The sequence below is a fragment of the Triturus cristatus genome, chromosome 3_1 (assembly GCF_964204655.1).
Source record: "Triturus cristatus chromosome 3_1, aTriCri1.1, whole genome shotgun sequence".
Taxonomy (NCBI): Eukaryota; Metazoa; Chordata; class Amphibia; order Caudata; family Salamandridae; genus Triturus; species Triturus cristatus.
In genome coordinates this window covers 1,178,134,632-1,178,154,777 of record NC_140583.1, presented here as the reverse complement: position 1 = coordinate 1,178,154,777, position 20,146 = coordinate 1,178,134,632, and the positions used below count along the sequence as shown (strand labels likewise).

Below are 20,146 nucleotides of genomic sequence, written 5' to 3'. Positions count from 1 at the left end.
CTACCTTCTCCCAAAATTGCACAAGGATAACATGAGACCACCTGGGCGCCCCATAGTTTCCTCTATTGGCAGTGTCAGCGAACATATATCTAAATACGTTGATCATTTTTTGAGGGAGTACGTTACCGAGTTACCCAGCTATCTGAGAGATACCAAAGATTTTCTTTGTAAAATTGACAAGTTAAAATGGAACACCAATTTTCTGTTTATTGTTCTTGACGTACATTCACTCTACACCATCATAGACAACCAACAGGGGATGGAGGCATGTGAGCATTTTTTACAACAGAGACCGCTCAGATACCGTGAACACAGCAAGATGATAATGGAAATGATACATTTTTGTCTCAACAACAATATTTTTTCATTCAATGGCGCCCTCTACAGGCAGATCAATGGCACTGCCATGGGTTCGTGCTTCGCGCCGAGCTTCGCTAATCTGTTTATGGGCTTTTGGGAACAGGAGATTATGTGTAGCACCACACTCAAGAGAGATTTTGAACAGGTCGTCATGTGGCTTCGCTACATAGATGACCTGTTCATTATCTGGAAAGGCACCAAAGGGGAGGCTGAAAATTTCATCAAGCAACTCAACATGAACAAGTACAACATCTTACTCACGGGTAACATTAATGCGGAACGGACTGATTTCCTTGATGTTTGCCTTGAGATCAAACAGGGCCAGATTTGCACTTCTCTCTTTCGGAAGGCTACTGCGGGTAACAGTGTTTTACATGCTCTCAGTAGTCATCCGGAAGCTTTGAAGTGGAGCATACCCTACGGGGAATTACTCAGGGCCAAGAGAAATTGTAACAATGAGACATCTTATGCTGAGGAAAGGGATAACATCATTGAAAGATTCAAACACAGGGGTTACCCCAATTGGGTTCTTAAAAAAGCCACTGCTCGGGCTAAATTGATTGAGAGAAAAAACACTCTTTCTGATCCCATAGAGCCTCCCACTGATAGAGACTCGGATAACACCAGGATGATCCTGACCTTCAATTCTGATTCACACAAAATCAAACACATACTGGTCAATCACTGGGACATTCTGAAAAATGACAGTGTCCTGGGTAGCAGCACTCCCAATAGACCCACCATCACTTACAGACGCAATAAGAACATCCGAGATCTGGTGGTTAGGAATGACATCACACAATCACCCACCACCACAGGTCACGGTCTAATTGGATTTTATCCATGTGGCCACTGTAAGGCGTGTAAATATAGTAAGTTTAAAACCACTCTTTCTTACAATGGTACTACGAAAAGTATTACACAATTCCTTACATGTAGTACCAGTTTTGTGATCTACGCCATTGAGTGTCCCTGCAAATTATGGTACATTGGGAGCACCACCTGTCCTGCGAAAAAGAGGATCTTAGAACATTTAAGAGCCATTTCCAATCATGACCCCAAATATCCTGTGGCACGTCACTTTGAAGAATCTCATTTCTCTAATATTTCCAATGTTAGTTTCACCATCTTGGAACATGTTCCCAGAAATCCTAGAGGTGGTGATAGGGTACTCTCTTTACGACAACGCGAATCTAGATACATCATAGATTTTCAGACGAAGACCCCTGGGGGGCTTAACATGGATGAAGAGTTATCCATTCACCTCAAAGAAAGTTCATAACTGTGTCTTTTTATTGTGAAACTGTACAGTTCCAGGACAAGGAAAGTGCCTTCAACCCTCATTATGTAGAGACATACACGTATGATTGTGACTTGCCTTGTGTATGTCTTTGTCTTACAGGTTGTTACTATTCTTCAGTTCTTGTCTTGGACAGTCAGTATATTCAGTTAACTTTAATACTTAACCTCCTTGCTTCTTCCACTTCTCGTTAGGATGTGCAACATTTGTATGTGTTTTATATTTTTGAATTCTAATTGTTGTTTATCATTCTTTACAGGAGAAAAGGAAGGGGCCCACTTTCACGTATTCACCAGCACGGGCATCCTACCCTTTTCATCCGGTATGACCTACACGTTTGCCACATCTTTATTTATGCTGTCACCAACCACGTCCACTGTTTTTGACACGTTCCAGGTTGACCAGGTAGCTCTGTTATGCGGAACAACTTTGGGACTACTTTGTTCTTCTGTGTGCCTATATTACTTTTTTCACGTTATCCTCACAGCTTGGACTGTCTCTGGTTCAATTTGTACACACTATGTGTAAACCTTCGCTTAGCCATAATTGTTTGGCACTTAGCCATGGATTTCTGTGGTCCACGCAGTCTTATTATTATTCTGTATTCTTCACAGTTAGATGAGATGCTCACTCGCACCATTTTTGGTTGACGCTCTCCTTCTCCGTCATTATGCATAACCATGCAATATTAGCGACACACCATGTGTTCATTGTGCTTATCTCCTACCGGTATTGGTTAGTTGATAACATTTGCTCTCTTTTATTTTATTTTCTAACGTGAATGCACATTATGTCTTTCTTCCCCAGCAATTGTATATTTGATCACACATTATTTTGACCAGGGGTTGGTTTGTTCCCTACTGTTTGGAAGGGTATTTTACCCATTCCATGATGGCCGCCATGCATTTCAGGATTGTCCCTTATTTACTTTGGATCTTACTTAATTTAAGAGTGTGGTATATCGACATTTTGTCGCTTGTATATCTTTTACATTAACTGGGTACAATGTTTTCAGCACTCATGATACATGTATGCATATCGTATTTTCCTTCCACAGGAATTGTACATTGCCATTTACTCGTGCAGCCCAGATTTTGTTCTGTTCCCCACTGTAAGATATGGTATTCTACCCATTCCAAGATGGCGGTCATGCATTATGGGATTGTCCTATGTTGATTTTGCTCACTTTGGAACGTGTTAACTTTATCAGTGTGGAATATTGACAGCTTGTCACACGTGAACAAGGCTTCTGCCGAAACGCGTCGTGTGCATTAAACTGGTGATGGGAATGATCGTGTCTGCCTTTCCTTCCTGAGAGCGTACTCATGCACTGTTGGATACCTTGGATACTTATTTATATACAGCAACTCTCACATACAATGCCTTTTATTTTTTTACTTTGTTGAAGATGTACAACTACAACATATATCCGCTCACCAACACACAAATAAATACACTCAGTCACCCAAACAACTGCTTCCACATGCACTCTTAAACCTATACACCTAGTCAATCAACCATTCACACATCTATGCATAGAGTTACACACACCCCATCCAACCACACACAAACTCAGTGTCCCATACAAATACTCACCCAACTAATCAATAACTAATATACACACTCATGTAGTTTGTGACCAACTGATGCAGCATGTTATACAACAACAGAGACATTCACATAGTTTAGTTACTAATCCATGTATTAAGTGAGACACTTAATTACTCGCTTAAACAGACAGTCAGACAGCTACTAAATCCTCCATCCAGACAGTCATATATCCACTCAATCTTCAATACAGATTGGTATATATATAATACATATTTAAATTTCAAACTAAACCACATTCACTGGATGATGTCATCAGTGATGTCACTGACCATGTCATGAATGATGCAATATGTGACATCATCAGCAGTACATTGCGGGCGCGCGAGTTATAGTTAGCAGAACAAACTATAACGGAGGAATTTCTATGGTTTTGTACGAGTGAAATGGCCAGCTAACTATAACCCCCCTGAAACCTATGTTTTTTTTCTGTGAATATATATCATTAAGGTATGATCCAACTGCTGTTCATACTAGTTTTCAGAATGATATTGAATCTTCTATAACTTCACCTGAAGCATACCCAGTTGCAACCTATTCTCTGCCAGTCAAACCTTCTCCAAAACCTCCTTGCACTACATCGAGGTTCCAAACACTCAGCCTGCTCTACCCTCCATTTGAGCTTGTGTCTTGCGGACCAGTGTGCTTTTCACCATCTCCATTCAAGATCGCGATTCAACATCACCTCCACGAACCAGAAGGGGTAACCGTCAGTGGTGTCCTCTGAACCTCCAGCAGCAAGCAAAATTATATATTCACAACATATAATATTTCCAAAATGTTCAACATTTGTAATTGTCTTCACTAAAATAACTACCTACCGTATATGTGGATATAGCTAAGGTGGGTGGGAGCCCGTGAACATCAGCATTTCATGTAGACCTGTTCCTGTTGGTCTATGGGCATACATGTTACCATGAAAATTACAGAGCCTTGTTGTGGAACTGCAGACCACCGGCGGCGAAATCGCTAGTCTTGGTCTGTACAGTTTCATCCCTCTTATACCGTTCTGCCTCCATTAACTGGTCCACAAACAAGCAGAGCAAACACAAGGAGAATATGGACGGAGCGCTGAAACTTTTCAGACACTCATCCCCAGTCACAGATCTGGGTTGAATCCATCATTCTTTAGCTCATTTCACCACCCCAGTTCAGACCCAGCTATATGCAAAGCAGTCTTGACCATGTTCCTCATGGGAACAGTCCAGCCTGAAATGCCAAGCCAGGCCTTCTCTGGACCGGAAACAAGCATCCTGGGATCGGTTTTGGTGTAACACCCCTCATCAGTCAGGCTAGCTTGAATACAGTGGCAAAGTGAGCGGGCCTGACCTGGGGTGGTGAAGTGAGTTTAAGAACGATAATGGATTCAGCCCAGTTCTGTGACTGGGAGTGAGTGTTTGAAAAGTTTCAGAGCTCTGTCCATCATTTCCTTGTGTTTGCCATGCACAAGCAGAGCCTGAAGTTCACTGCAGAATGATTGAAGCATCCCATCTGAGCATCGCTCATGACGCCTAAGCTTTTCCCACGAAGGCAACTCTAGTAAAGCCACACTCTACCAATCACGCACAGCAAGCGGGGTAGCATATGCAAATACTCGATCCCACTTCCCCCGAACCTATTGCACAACACCAAAACTCTTTCTCACATAAGGTTCTTTGAAAACTCACTCAGACTACTAACCAAGCACAACAAAGTAATTAGCACCTTCCTCGTAAAGCCAGCAGCGCTTGACTCCTCAGAGGAAAGAGGAGATTCACAAATGTTCGAACTCAAGATACGCTGCCACTAGTTGCATTAAAAGGCACTCAACTTCATAGACATTACTGCATTCCCAACCTAGAACGCCCCCCTCTCCTCCCATAGATATCTCCGTGCAGCTGAAACGAAGTGGTCGTTCCATCGCGCGCGCTCCTCTTTTGGAAATGAAACAGGAGCCACCGTGGTCCGTGTGAAGGATGTTTCATTGGATAGTTTCTTTGTAACAAAGCCAAGAGGCGGGAGTCACAGGCCTCAGAATGTGCGCAGGACAGACAGGGGGACGGACAGTATGTCTGCTCCCAGACGCAGCCTGACAGCTGTTGGCACAGCTCATACCGGAGTTCAGGGGCCGAATAGCAGTTGAAGTTGCGCAAGAACACAACGCAGCCGAGCACAGGGGCTTGAACGTGAGAGAGCACAGACTGAGTTCAGTACCGCAACTCCTGCGCCGCAGCAGCGCGCCAAGATAACGTCCGAGGCCGGGGAATGATTGAAATGGTCGTAAATGGCCCAGACCCACAGATCGGCACCAAGGCCCATTCACCTTTAGGCTGAACATAAACAATGCCAGCCCACTGCGTTAATTTGCATCAAAAACAACATAAATGCTTTAGCTCCCTTTTTGTGGCCGGGGTTCATGGATAGCACTAGTAGAGATCAAAGCCCCGTAGATCCACAGAGAAGAAAAAAAATCATTCTGCAAAATTTGATTCATTGAAAATCCGTGCCCCTGCAGCCACAAATTTAAACTTCTTGAAAGTTTAAAATAATCAAATGTCATCAAGGTTGAGTTAACATCCTTAATTTTACAAACCTTTCAAATTACACACTTCGAGTTTTGTTATTAACTGTAAGCATAGAGAGTGCACTTGCGATAAAAACATGTTACAAATAAAACAAGTGGTCGCCATTGCACAAAGGCAGCCCCTTGTTTATATTTGCATTGCGCTTTCACAATAGCTGCCGCCCCACACAGCACTCGCGGGGTTAGTCGGCAGGTATTGTTAAAGTGAAAGCGAGATGCAAAAATAAACAAGCTGAAGCCATTCCGCAAAGGCAGCAGCTTATTTATATTTGCATCGCGCTTTCACTAGCAATAGCTGCCGCCCCACACAGCAATCGTGTGGTTGGCTGGCAGCTATTGTGAAAATGTGATGCAAAAATAATCACATGGCCGCCCTTGCCAAAGCTGAATGAAAAAAAAATAGTGCTACCGGCTAAGGAAAGACAGTGTAACGCCACAAGTAAAAGATCCAGTATGATGGGCGGTCACAAAAAGAGACTGTGCGGTAACAAGGAGGGACTGTGGAAGCTTCATTATCAATCGGAAGCCAGCATTTACCGTGGACAATTAAACACCAGCCAATGAAAAATATGGGCGGAGGCTTAAACAGCACTTCTACAACATACCTTACTACAGCATGCCTCGCAGTGCGAGCAGCGCATGCGCTGCAACGCTAGTCCCAACCTAAAAACACATTATCAGTGAAAAAATGTGATGCGTCTACGTTGTGTTTGGGACCTTCTTGTGTTGCAGCCACCTGATCTACCCACACAAGTGAGGCACCGTTTTTCTTGGAAGACTTGAGGCAATGCCGAATGGGATGACATTTGTGGCTGCCTGCAGAAGCGATGACTTTTCCTCAAAGAAATTCAAGGAAAATTATTTTTTTAGGCAAACTTTGACCTTTGCATGGATTCTGGGAAACATAATATGCTGAGAGTCACACAAGTCACCAAACCCTCGTCTGGTATCTAGTTTTCAAAAATGTGCTGGTTTGGTAGATTTTCCTATGTGCTGGCTGAAGTGGGGCCCAAAATCCAAAGCTACCCACACTCCAAAAAAGCAGTTTTTCAGTGGAAAAATGTGATAGGACTACCTTGCACGTTTGACGCCCTTTCATGTCGAGGCCACTTGGCCTACCCACACAAGTGAGGTACCGTTTTTTTTATTTTCTCTGGAGACTTGGGAGAATTCTGGATGGTAGCAAATATGGGTATGCCTGCAGATTCCAGGACTATTCTTCACAGAACTGCAAGGACATTTTTTTTTTTTTAAGGCAAAGTTTGCACTTTGCAGGGGATTCTAGGTAAAAAAACAAAACAGGTGAGAGCCACGCAAGTCACCCAACCTGGACTCCCCCAGGTGTCTAGCTTTATAAATAATGTGCTGGTTTGGTAGCTTTCCCTAGGTGCCAGCTGAGCTGGGGCCCAAAATCCACAACTAACCACATTACAAATAACATTGTTTTTCAGTGGAAAAATGTGACGTGTCTATACTGGGTTTGGCCCCTATCATGAAACGCCTCCTTGGCCTACCCACACAAGTGAGGCACTGTTTTTCACACACGACTTGAGGGAACGTTGGTTGGGTGGTAGGAAATGTGTGGCTGTTTGCAGATTTCAGGACTGTTCCTCCCAGAAATGTAAGGAAAATGTGTCTTTTTAGGCAAAGTTTGTGCTTTGCAGGGGATTTCCCAGTAAACAGAAAAATTCTGGTGAGAGTCACAGTTACCCCACCCTGAACCCCTGGGCAACAACACCCACAACAGCAAGGAACTCTTCAGCATAGTCAAAGAGCTCTCCAACCCCAGCGCCAGCAACAACGACATCACACCGTCGCAAGACCTCTGCAACTCCCTCACCACATTCTTCCACCGCAAGATCGCAGATATACACGACAGTTTTGGACCCCAGACTCCGCCTCCAGCCACCAAACCAACGACCCCCACCACCACCCTCAGCACATGGACCCCCCATCAGCACTGAAGACACCACCCACGTCATGAACACCATCCACTCCCCCTCCGACCCATGCCCTCATCATATCTTCAACAAAGCCGACACCATCGGAGGAGCCTAGCGCACAACCAAGATGGCCACGTAGGTGCGAGGCTCCCGAGGACCTCCGCAACCTCCTACGTTTATCCTGCCTTCCTCCTGAATCGGTTGAGGGGACTGTGTCGGTGAGCCTGAGCCGAGGTGGTACCCGTTTTCCGTTTTTGAATCGGACCCCGGGTGCCGGGGTGAGCACCGACCGAAGTTTGCGGCCTACTTCCCTCCTGACCCCGGATTCGAGTTTGGGGGTAACCCAGTGGCGAAGTGAACAACAACGGTGGGCTGGGCCTGGCGAGTCGCGTACCCCGCACTTTCACTTTCGCTTTTGACTCCCCCTGCCCTCATCGCAAGAGGGATTACGGCGCTTCTTTGTGTTGGGGTGGCCTCGCTGGGAGACCCTGCCTGCCTGCGGTGGCCCGCTCTGCCGTCCTGGGATGACCCCCGGGGCTCTCGGCCTTGATTGCTTGCTCTCCACTGCGTAGCTGGTGAGGGCGCAAGCCACACGACGATGGCCACGAAGCAGGATGGGGATCGGTTGAAGGCCAAGTCTACCCGGCGTGGCACCGCGCATCAGGCCAACATTATGGACCGCTACACCCTCCCGAAGGGGTCTCCCGGCGGATCGCACAAGTCCTCCGAGTGCCCCTCGGATGCCCCGGATTTGCCTGCGGATCTGACTTTGCAGGATGTTATGGGCGCCATTGCTGAGATGAAGACCTCAGTGGGCCAGCAATTCGACACCTTGGCACATAAACTCGACGCGGTCCTCATCGATGTCAACCTTGTTAGAGCCGATCTCTCTAAGACCAATGACCGGGTCGACTCTTTGGCCCACACCGCGTCGGGCCTCACGACTGAGGTAGCGGCCCTTCAGACGGAGGTGCATCGGCTCCGTCAGGCTAGTGCGCTCCTGGATCGGCGCCTGGAGGACTCCGAGAGCAGGGCCCGGAGGAATAATATTCGCATTATCGGAGTGCCCGAGGGACGGGAGGAGTCGGCGGCGGATCTCTTTGTGGAGGACCTGGTCTCTACCCATCTCCAGCCTAAGGGGCTGAGCAAATTCTTTGCGGTGGAGAGGGCCCATAGAGTTCCCGGAGGCAGGCCGAAGGTCGGAGCCCCTCCGCGGCCTCTTATTGTCCGTATTTTTAACTTTCGGGACAGGGATGCGATTCTGCAAGCTTCCAGACTGCAAGGGCCAATTAAGCTGGAAAACATGGAGGTGAACTTTTATCCTGACTTCACGCAGGCGGTCCAGAAGCAGAGACTGAGTTTCCTGGGTGTCAAGCGGCGGCTTCGGGACATGAACCTAAAATATGCCATGCTCTTCCCAGCCAGGCTGCGGGTGGAGGCGGATGGTCGCACTCACTTTTTTGACCGTCCTGACATGGCCGGGGACTGGTTGGACACTTTGACTGGGGGACATGGTCGGGATGGAGGGGGGCGACGGGAGGTGAGCGCTCACCGGACCGGGTCTGAGGTACTGACACCGTGGCTCACCCCGGATGATGCCACTTTTGGCCATGCTTAGGGTCTTCTGCCTATTGTGCCTTGTTTCCCCTCCATGGGAGGTTGTGCTGGGTCTCGAGGGGGTTCTCCCTCCTCCTCTAGGGGGTCTTAGTAGTTTCATTTACATAGGGGCGACAGGCACACTGCAAGTTGGGGGGGCTGTTTGGGCTCATGCAGGGGTGCAGGGAGGGGGGAGTTTTGTTGGGGCTGTTGGGTTGGGGTTGGGTATTGTTTATTTGTACCACAAGGCAGATGTATTGTTGTGCTACTTCTACAGTGCTCCCTGGGGGGAGATGGCTCGACTTCGGCTATGATGGGGGGTAGGGGACTGAGTCTTTTGTCCTGGAATGTTAATGGACTGGGGGACAGGATAAAACGGGGTGTGGTCCTGCAGTTTTTAAAACGTATTTCTCCCGATATAGTATTTCTGCAGGAAACACACCTCATTGGAAACTCCTTTCGTGCTATGAATAGACGGGGCTATCGCCTTGTAGCCCACTCGGGCTTCACCTCTGGTTCGAGGGGCGTGGGAATCATGGTTAAAACTTCGCTCCCGTTGGAAATGGATGAGGTGTTCCACGATGACAGGGGACGATACACGGCTCTGGTGGGTAGATTGGAGGGTAGAGTGATTGTTTTAGTTTCGGTTTATGTCCCGCCAGGGTTGCAAACAACCACTTTCGCTGATCTGGGACGCCTCCTCCTTGGCCTTCCGGAGGGGATTCTAGTGGTTGGGGGAGATTTTAACGCTGTAGTCTCCGGTACTGAGGATCGTCACCCTCCTAGGGATCTCCCCCGTGCCCAAGCGTAGTTGTCCGGCCTCTTGGATACATTGGGGCTGGTGGATTGTTGGCGGCTGAAACACCCTACGCAGATACAGTACACCTTTCATTCCGGGGCTCATGGCAGTCTTTCAAGGCTTGATTATGTTCTGATGCCAGCGGCACAGGCGGGGAGGGTTGGGGAGGTACGACATTTGGCGCGGGGTATTTCGGACCACTCTCCGCTCCTGCTGCACTTCGACATTGTCCCGAGGGGGGAGGGGAGGGTGGTCCCGGTCAATCCCTGGTACCTGCGTGACCCCACAATTCGCGCAGATTTGGTTAAATCTCTTGAGCGGTATTTTGAAGATAATGTGGGATCTGTATCGTCTGCGGTCTCTCTGTGGGAGGCGTTTAAGACGGTAATCCGGGGGGAGGCCCTGTCCCTTATTTCCCATTCCCGGTGGCGCGGGCGGGAGGAGGTGACCCGTATTGAAACTGAGATAACTGAGTTGGAGGGTGATCTGGAATGTGGGGTGACGGACGACAAATTACATGCTCTCCGACTCAAGCAGGCGGACTACAAGGCCCTCGTCACGGAGGCAGCCAGGGGCCTCAGTAGAGAGCAGCATGGGAGACTGTATGATGTGGGTGATAAGGCTGGTAAATTGATTGCGTGGCTGGATAAAAAGGAGAGAGCGAGTCGAGTTGTCCCGTCGATTGAGAAATTGGATGGTGTGTGTGTCACTGATCCGGGTGAAATTGTTGATTGCGTCGCAGAATATTTCCGTGGGGTGTATTCCCCGGTATCTTCCCGCTCGGAAGAGGATTCCCATGCTCTGCTCAGGGACATTGCGCTGCCTTCCCTTTCGGAAGAGGATAAGGTGTCGTTGGACGCCGCCCCTACATCTGAGGAGATTGCCCTCGCCATACGTTCGGTCGCTTCCGGCAAGGCCATGGGTCCTAATGGCCTTCCCATCGAATTGTACAAGCTGCGACCGGATACGCTGGTGCCACATCTCCGTGCTATGTTCCTCGCGGCCCGTTCGGCGGGTTCCCTCCCGCTGGACCAGCGTCTGGCCACTATCGTGGTTATTCATAAGGAGGGGAGGCCGCGGGATCGGGTCACGTCTTACAGGCCCATTTCTCTGTTGAATGCGGAGCCCAAAATTCTCGCCAAGGTGCTGGCTAATCGGCTGGTTAGCGTGGTGTGCGATCTGATTCACCAGGACCAGTCCGGCTTTATCCCTCATCACAACACCGCGCTTAATCTGCGGCGATTGCATGGGGTGCACGCGCGGGTCCCGTTCATACGAGAGCCGGCCATTTTGGCGTCCTTGGACGCCACTATGGCGTTCGACACGCTTGAGTGGCCATATATTTGGGCGATGCTGGCGAAGTTTGGTTTTGGCCCGGGATTCATTGGTTGGGTGAAACTGTTATACTCCGGACCTCTGGCGCAGGTGGTGGTGAACGGTAGAGTGTCGGCTCCGTTTGAGCTGGGCAGGGGTACGCGGCAGGGCTGCCCGCTGTCGCCGCTCCTCTTCGCGCTTGCCTTGGAGCCCCTGGCGGAGTGGCTGCGGTGGGATCCTTCCATTCGTGGTCTCCGTTGGACCCCTGAGTATGAGGATCGCGTATCCCTTTACGCAGATGATATCCTTTTATACCTTGCTTCCCCGCGTAAATCGCTGATTGTAGTAGTGGATGTTTTGCATTCCTTTGGCCGCAATTCTGGCCTAGTCATCAACTGGGCTAAATCCTGTGTGTATGTCCTCTCCGGGGAGACTCCTATCCTACCGCGGGGCTGCCCTATCCAGGTCGCTCCGCAGGGATTTAAGTACCTGGGTATCTTTATCACCCTGGACGCTGAGGCCCAATATAAACAAAATTTGCTCCCCCCCCTCCAGCGCCTGAAGGAGGACGTGGCGCGTTGGAGGCGCTTGCCGCTCTCATCGCTTGGCCGTGCGGCATTGTTTAAGATGATGTCGCTGCCACGTTTCCTATATGCTTTACAGAACACGATGGACGTTGTCCCGGCGCGCTACTTTCGCGAGGTGGAGAGTCTGCAGCGCCACCTATTCTGGGATGGGAGGCCGCGTATCGCCCTTGCGAAGCTGACACTCCCGTGGTATGACGGGGGGTCGCCCTCCCAGACATCAAACGGTACTACTGGGCCTCCCAGCTGGCCGCGATAAACCACGGCCTTTACGGGCCTGCTCTAAACCTGGCCTTTGAGATGGATAAACTATTACTGCCGGGTGGTGACTATAATCGGGCGCTTTACTCTCGATCGCTCGACGCGCGTCTGACGGGCCCTACGCGGGTCATGGTACGGGTGGGGCACGCGGCAAACTTGGCGATGGGGTGGAAGGATCGATTGACCCGGGCGACGCCACTGTATGCGTCTGAGCGGCTGGGCTCCCTGTGGACCTCGAAGGGCTTTGAGAAGTGGGACATGATAGGCATCAGCAGGGTGGGAGATCTCTGGACGAGGGGGGGGATTCAAAACGTTCCATGTGCTGCAGGCGGAATTCCAGTTGCAGGACAGGGAGTACTTTCGATATCTACAGGTCCGTCACGCGCTGGTCTCCGTATTCCCGGATGTTGCCTCCATCCCGGAGTACTCCCCTCTGGAAGATAGAGTGCTAGATGGGCATGTGCCGGACGGCACGATTTCCTTGATTTACAAAAAACTCATCAACGATCGCTCGGGACTGTTGACTAGCCTTCGTGAGGCGTGGGTCGCCGATGGATTGGAGCTGGACGACGAGGACTGGGTGTCTGCGGTGGCCTCCCCGAAAGAGGTGGCCATACCGGCCCGCCTTCGCTTCGTCCAGCTCAAAATACTCCATAGGGTCTATGTTACGGGGCCGGGTCTGATGCGTATGGGATATTCCGTGGATGGGTTGTGTAAGCGTGGGTGTGGTTCCTTAGGGACCTTCGTCCATATTTTGTGGGAATGTCCGGAGGTGGCGCGATTCTGGCGTGGTGTGCATGCGGTGTTGCAGGCGGTCACACATGTGCCGCTGCTTCCTGAGGCGAGGAGGTGTCTGCTAAATGTGTGGGAGCCGACTGATTACTCAGTGCCGCAGACGTGGTGGGTGACTCTGGGCTATATGGTGGCCAAGCGTGACATAGCGCAATTGTGGGGCTCCCAGAGGTCGCCAACGATCTCGGCATGGAAGGATAACATGGATTGGTGTATGTTTCGGGAAAAAGTGGTGTATGTCGCGAGAGGTAAGCCTGGGAAATGGGTGAAAGTATGGGGCCCCTGGAACTCCTACCGTGGCGGAATTTGTACCCCGCCACTGACGCCTGATCTGGCACTGGCCCCGTCTCCCTAGTCTCCTTGTCTCCTTGGTTCTGGGTACTGAGTCCACTTTGTTTCCGCTCCGGCTTGTCCCCCCCCCCCGCTCTTCCTGTGTATCGGTAGGGTCCTCCCCAGGGGAGCTCATACTGCTGCTTCGACTTCTTGCTGCCTTGTGGATTTGTTTGTTATTTCTTACATAAAAATGGAACCGCCATCTGGGGGGTCCGGACGGTGTGGCCGCCAACGTTTTTTCTTTCCAACTCCTGTGATCTCTCTCACGCTGCAGCGTGTGTTTCCCACTTGTATTCTATGCTCTTATTGTTTGCTAGCGGCCGGCCCGAAGGTTGTAGGCCCATTTTTGTATCTCTTTTGACTTCTGCAATAAAGGTTTCAAAAAAAAAAAAAAAAAGCCGACTCCATCATCGCACCCCACCTCCGGAACGTCATAAACAGCTCCTTCACGTCAGCCACCTTCCCTGACAGCTGGAAACACGCAGAAATCAACGCCTTTCTGAAGAAACCCACAGCAGACCCCAAAGACCTCAAGAACTTCCGCCCCATCTCTCTTCTCCCCTTCCCGGCTAAAGTCATCGAGAAGACAGTCAATAAACAGCTGACTGCATTCCTCGAAGCAAACTCGCTCGACCCGTCCCAGTCCGGATTTCGAGCCAACCACAGCACCGAGACCGCCCTCATCGCAGCCACGATGACATCAGGACCCTGATGGATAACGGAGAAACAGCCGCTCTCATCCTCCTGGACCTCTCGGCAGCCTTTGATACAGTCTGCCACCGCACCCTAATAACCCGCCTCTACAACACTAGGATCCAAGGAAAGGCCCTGGACTGCATCACATTGTTCCTCTCCGACAGAACCCAGAGAGTCCGCCTCCCTCCCTTCCCCTCCGCGGCCACCAAGATCATCTGCGGCGTACCCCAAGGCTCCTCACTCAGCCCAACCCACCATCGCATGCAAACACAACATCAACATCATCTCCTACGCAGACGAGACCCAACTGATACTCTCCATCCCCAAAGACCCATCCACCGCCAAAACCAACCTCCAGGACGGAATGAAATGTCGCAGAATGGATAAAGCACAGCCGTCTGAAGCTCAACTCGGACAAGACGGAGGTCCTCATCCTCGGACAATCCCCATCCGCCTGGGACGACTCCTGGTGGCCCACGACGCTGGGCACCGCACCGACACCCACGGACCACGCACGCAACCTGGGATTCATCCTGGACTCCTCCCTCACGATGACCAAGCAAGTCAACGCAGTCTCGTCCTCATGTTTCAACACCCTGCGCATGCTCCAAAAGATCTTCCGGTGGATCCCCACCGAAACCAGAAAGATGGTCACCTAGGCCCTCATCACCAGCCAACTGGACTACGGAAACGCCCTATATGCAGGAACCACAGCCAAACTTCAGAAACGTCTTCAGCGCATACAGAACGCCTCCGCACGACTCATCCTCGACATCCCTCGCCACAGCCACATATCCGCCCACCTGAGAAACCTGCACTGGCTCCCCGTCAGCAAGAGGATCACGTTCAGGCTGCTCACCCACGCACACAAAGCGCTCCACAACATGGGCCCCGAATACCTCAACAACCGCCTCTCGCTCTACACCCCCACCCGCCAGCTCCGCTCCACCAGCCTCGCCCTCGCCACCGTCCCACGGATTCGCAGAACCAACACTGGAGGAAGATTGTTCTCCTACCTGGCAGCCAAGACATGGAACTCCCTCCCCGCACACCTACAACTGACCCAGGACCATCTCACCTTCAGGAAACACCTCAAGACCTGGTTATTCGAGCAATAGCGGCACCCCCCCTCCCTTCAGCGCCTTGAGACCCTCACGGGTGAGTAGCGCGCTCTACAAATGTATTGATTGATTGATTGAACCCCCCCCAGCCCCCCCAAAATCCACACCTGCCCACATTGACAAAAACACACACTGTTTTTCAGTGGAAAAAAGTGATGCGTTTAAGTTGCGTTTGGCGCCCATCCGTTTTGCGGATAATTGACCTACCCACACAAGTGAGGCACCATTTGTCTTGGGAATCTAGAGGAAATACTGGCTGGTAGGAAAATTGTGGCTGCCTGCAGATTCCAGGACTTTTCCTCACAGAAATGCAGGGAAAATATTTTTTTAAGGCAAAGTTTGAGCTTTGCATGGGATTCTGGACAGCCATATAAGTCATGCCATCCTGGACTTCCCCTGGTGTCAAGTTTTCAAAGATGTGCTAGTTTGGTAGGTTTCCTTAGGTGGTGGCTGAGGTGGGGACAAAATCCACTGCTACCCACATTGCAAAAAACATATTGTTTTTCACTGGAAAAATGTGATGTGTCTACGTTTCACGGCCACTTGGCCTAACCACACAAATGAGAGACCGGTTTTCTCGGAAGACTTGGGGAAATGCTGGGTGGTAGGAAATTTGTGGCTGCCTGCAGATTCCAGGAATATTACTCACAGAAAATTTGTTTTTTAGGGAACATTTGAGCTTTGATTTTTGTGTAAAACATCTTGGTGAGAGCCACTCATGTCATCCCACCCTGGTATCCAGTTTTAAAAAATGTGCTGGTTTGGTAGGTTTCGCTGAGCTGGGGCCAAAAATCCACAGCTAGCCACAATGCAGAAAAACAGGCATTCTGTTGGGTGAAATAGGACTTTTCGAAGGTCATGTTTTGGGGTGTTTTGTGTCTAGGCTCAAACGCCTTGCCACACAAGTGGGGTACCATTGTTATTGGGAGACATGTGTGAATACAGAATAGTAGAACATTTGCTACTAATATACACATTTTCATTCAACTTCAAAGCTGTTACCGATAATACCCCATCAAGAGTATTTGATATGTTTGATAGGGTCATGAAACGGCGTAAGCCATTAGCAGAACCGTGGGCCGACATACTGAAGGCGTGGGAAGCACATAATGTAACTGACTCAGACGTGCAGACGGAGAACTCAGACACTGACATACCGCGAGATAGATAACTTAGTGCAGGCCCAGACGTCACTGAGTGCTTGAATAACAGAGAAGCCAGGTGGACAAGATGAGAATGGACCCACTGGGAGACGGGGGTGCCTTGGGTGGTTTCTCTGGTCCTCTCCCCCTTTTCCCCCCTTCTTTCAACCCCCGCGGCCCTCCTGGATCCCCTTCCTTGCCTCCTCGCACCCCCTCCTACGGAGGTGTCCGGGTCGCCAGTGATCAGCCGCTCCCCCCTCAGCCAGGAAAAGATCTGCAGTGAACTACTTCATGGATAGTGGACCCCTAGTTGCTCTAGTTGAGCTTAAGTTGTGATAGACATCTAAGTTTTCTAGATGCCTAAAGTTTTTGTTGTATTGGATAATTTCCTATTCCTTTGCATTCATGGCTTTATATTGAGATAAATGTGACACATATAGGGCTTGGTAGGGCAACAGTGAAGATACAAACGCCAGACTTCGAGACTCCCCACAGTATACACTGCTATAATGGGCCTATAGCATCGTAGTCGATATACAAAGATTGTTGAAGGCGGGAGAACTACTAGCAGGAACGCATTGCACTCTGGGGAAGGCAGCTTGCATGTTTATTGCCGTTGATTTCGATAATTTGAAGTTGACTGCTACCGGCCATGTAACCATACACCAGCTGTCTGGAAATGCATGTATCGTACTGTGATAATTACCATAAATGCCAATAAAAATTATATTAAAAAAAGTATTTGATATGTTTCAGAGGTAATAGGGCAGTCATGGTTGGGGTAAACGCAAATTGTGCACCAATACTAGATGTACAATCATTACAGAAAGGCCTTGCCTCTCTAATTGACACCTCTTGGGTGTGTGGAACTTCAGCACACAACTCATGTTGCCACCCAGTTGGGAAGGCCTATGCTCCCTGGCCATATTAACTTCCCAAATACTAATAGTGCCAATACACGGTAATAACAGGTGCATGAGTATGCTCTAACTTGTCAGCATGCCGTAGTGCACCAATGGAAACAACGGTATGCCAACAATTGGCTCTAGATGTAGAGCCAGTACTGGATGACTACAAGCTATGGACGGAGGCGGACGTCTGGTTTGCTAGCATCTCTCCGGGAGGATTGAGGCCTGCCTTCCAGGCAATAGCCAACACCCGATGGTTGCAGCAAACCAGATATGAATTAATGGTACTGGCTAATGGTACTGAGGATGGATTCAGTGCCATCAGAGAAGAACTCAGAGCCAGGCGCATAACTGTTATACAAAACAGAATGGTGCTAGACATGCTGACCGCCGTTGAAAGACGGTGTGTGCCAAGATCAAGATCAGCTTTTCTTCTTATACCCACATGTCAGGGAATGATGAGGACAATGGCACCCTCATCAAGGCTAGACATCCCTCACACTCTCTAAGGGATGTTATGGCTACTGAGCAGAAAGCATCCACTGCCTGGTTTTCAGGATGGTTTGCATGGCCATCAGAACTTCTTAAGGCTCAATTACCCATAATAGTGTTCATTTTGCTTTGTTGTTGTTACTTTCAGGTGATAGTAACATACTGCTGGGGAGCGGGGGGGGGGGGTCGAAAAGATAGGTACAATAGGTATGCAACTACAGCATACCTCCATACCAGAAACAATAGAAGACAATGATGTCCATCTGGAATAAGTTGACAAATCGACTAGAGGGAGGCATGTGTAAATAGAAATTGAACTCCAGACTTTTTCTTGTAGGGAGACTCCATTTTGTGACATACAAGCGAAAGCAGGCAAAAAGATAGCGTCAGCAAAATATGTGCTGTGTCCTGAGTTTCGGTGCAAGGGTCAGTCATGAGGTGTGGGTCACTTTGAACACAAATAATTCCGAAAAACAGTGTACATGAAAAACGTCTGTCAGGGCATTTGTGTCCTTGGAGGATAAATGGTTACAAAGATCAGAATGCAAATAGGACGCAAGAGGCATAGCTAAGCTAGTTAGTGTGTGGCAAAGATCGAGAGTGGAACTTATGGAAAAAACATCAACGAGAAGTATGTGTGCCTGCAGTGAAGGGTTGGAATACTGATTACATGACAAAAACTGTTTAGCTAACACTTCATGAAATCTATAAATACAGAGCACTGTCAGATATGCTATGAGACTCACAAGTACATGTCTTTGCATTCGGAACTTCAGTAGGCCTCCAGGCTGAAAATAGAGATTATCCTGAGAAACCAAGACAGAAGAGAGGTATAATATTTAGTGTGTCAATTCGGACTCTCTTCTTCCACTCGCCTTTCAAGAAAGACACCCAACTCCTATTCATTAATTCTAAAACATAGAACTAGTAGTAAAAGCGTGGCATGGTTTCCTTAAGAGTGCAAGACTAATTCCAATGACCAAAAACAACAAGCATTTGCAATGCAATAGGTCTCACATTCATGGGAGTTTGAGCTATTGGCATTGTAAATGACACTGCCTTTTATTTATATTTTGGGTTTTAAAACAAACAAAAGGCATTGTCATTTACAATACTAATAGCTTAAACTCTCACAAATGCGAGACCTATTGCATTGCAATAAAGGACCTTCTCGACCGCTTGTTAGATTGTAAATGGAAGAGACCGGTCTGTGACGTCGTCAAAGTAGGGATAAATAGTACACTGAAGATGATGTGCAAGTGCTGTATATTACACAGACCCAAAGTGTGATGTGAGAGTTACATATGATCCGAACTATAAACACTAACAAAGCGCTCCAACACCTTTCGCTCTGTGATTACACTGTTGCGGCTCAGGAGTAAGAGCGGGAGGGAGGGGGGCTATTTCCTGCCCTCTCTGTGATTTGTGTGTGCAGTGTAGCATTGCATAATGTCATTGCTATCTTTGGTCTAATAACAACACTACAGCTGTAGTAGGACCAAAGCCGGACTGGCCGTAGCGGGCACCGGGCAATCCCCCAGTGCGCCGCACGGGTGGGGGCCGGGTTTGGGCCCCTGGGGGCCGTTTTTGTTACAGGGCCGGTTTTGCAGCATAGCTGTAAAATCGGCCGAAAACGGCCCGGGCAAAGAGCTCGGCGGCACCCCCAACCCCCCCCCCCCCTCCCGCGAGGGAGGGGAGGGGGCGGCCGAGCACTTTGCCAGGGCCGGTTTTGGTACCCAGTCCGGCTCTGAGTAGGGCCCTGGCATCACCTCCTGGTGCAAGGTGGGCTGTGCTCTATGGCAGGCAGGGAGGGATGGTTTTGGCTGCAGCTCTGGCCTCGTACAGTGCCCCTGCTATTACTAGTGAGCGAGAGGAGCTGAGGTGGTGGTTTTGGTATTGGTGGTGGTGGTATTGGTGGTGGTGATGGCATTGGTGCTGGCGGCATTTGTGGTGGTATTGGTGGCGGTATTGGTAGAGGTGATATTGGTATTGGTGGTGGTATTGTTAGTATTGATGGTACTGTTCGTATTGTTGGTGCTATTGGTGGTGGTATTGGTTGTGCTAGTATTAGTGGTGGAGGTATTGGTGGTGGTGGAGGTATTGGTGGTGGTGGAGGTATTGGTGGTGGTGGTGGTGTTGGTGGTGGTGGAGGTGTTGGTGGTGGTGGAGGTATTGGTCGTGGGGTATTGGTGGTTGGGGGTATTGGTGGTGGTGGTACTGGCGGTGTTATTGGTGGTGGTGGTATTGGTGGTGGTGGTGGTATTGGTGGTGGTGGTATTGGTTTGGTGGTGGTGTGGTATTGCTGGTGGTGGTGGTATTGGTAGTATTGTTCGT

The 20,146-nt window shown here is 49.4% G+C and overlaps 1 protein-coding gene across 4 annotated transcripts in view; it reads right to left on the bottom strand.

Annotated features, from left to right (window-relative positions):
• The window catches only part of DDX25 (DEAD-box helicase 25), a 3,162,033-nt gene that overhangs the window by 710,107 nt on the left and 2,431,780 nt on the right, over positions 1 to 20,146 (bottom strand). For 2 of the 4 annotated variants that reach the window (XM_085646106.1, XM_085646108.1), the window contains one exon: positions 18,559 to 18,618. The exons of the other annotated variants lie outside the window; for them this stretch is intronic. In XM_085646106.1, coding sequence (XP_085502232.1) covers positions 18,559 to 18,618 — 60 coding nt within the window. The remainder of the gene's footprint in view (positions 1 to 18,558; positions 18,619 to 20,146) is intronic. 4 annotated transcript variants of the gene reach the window in all.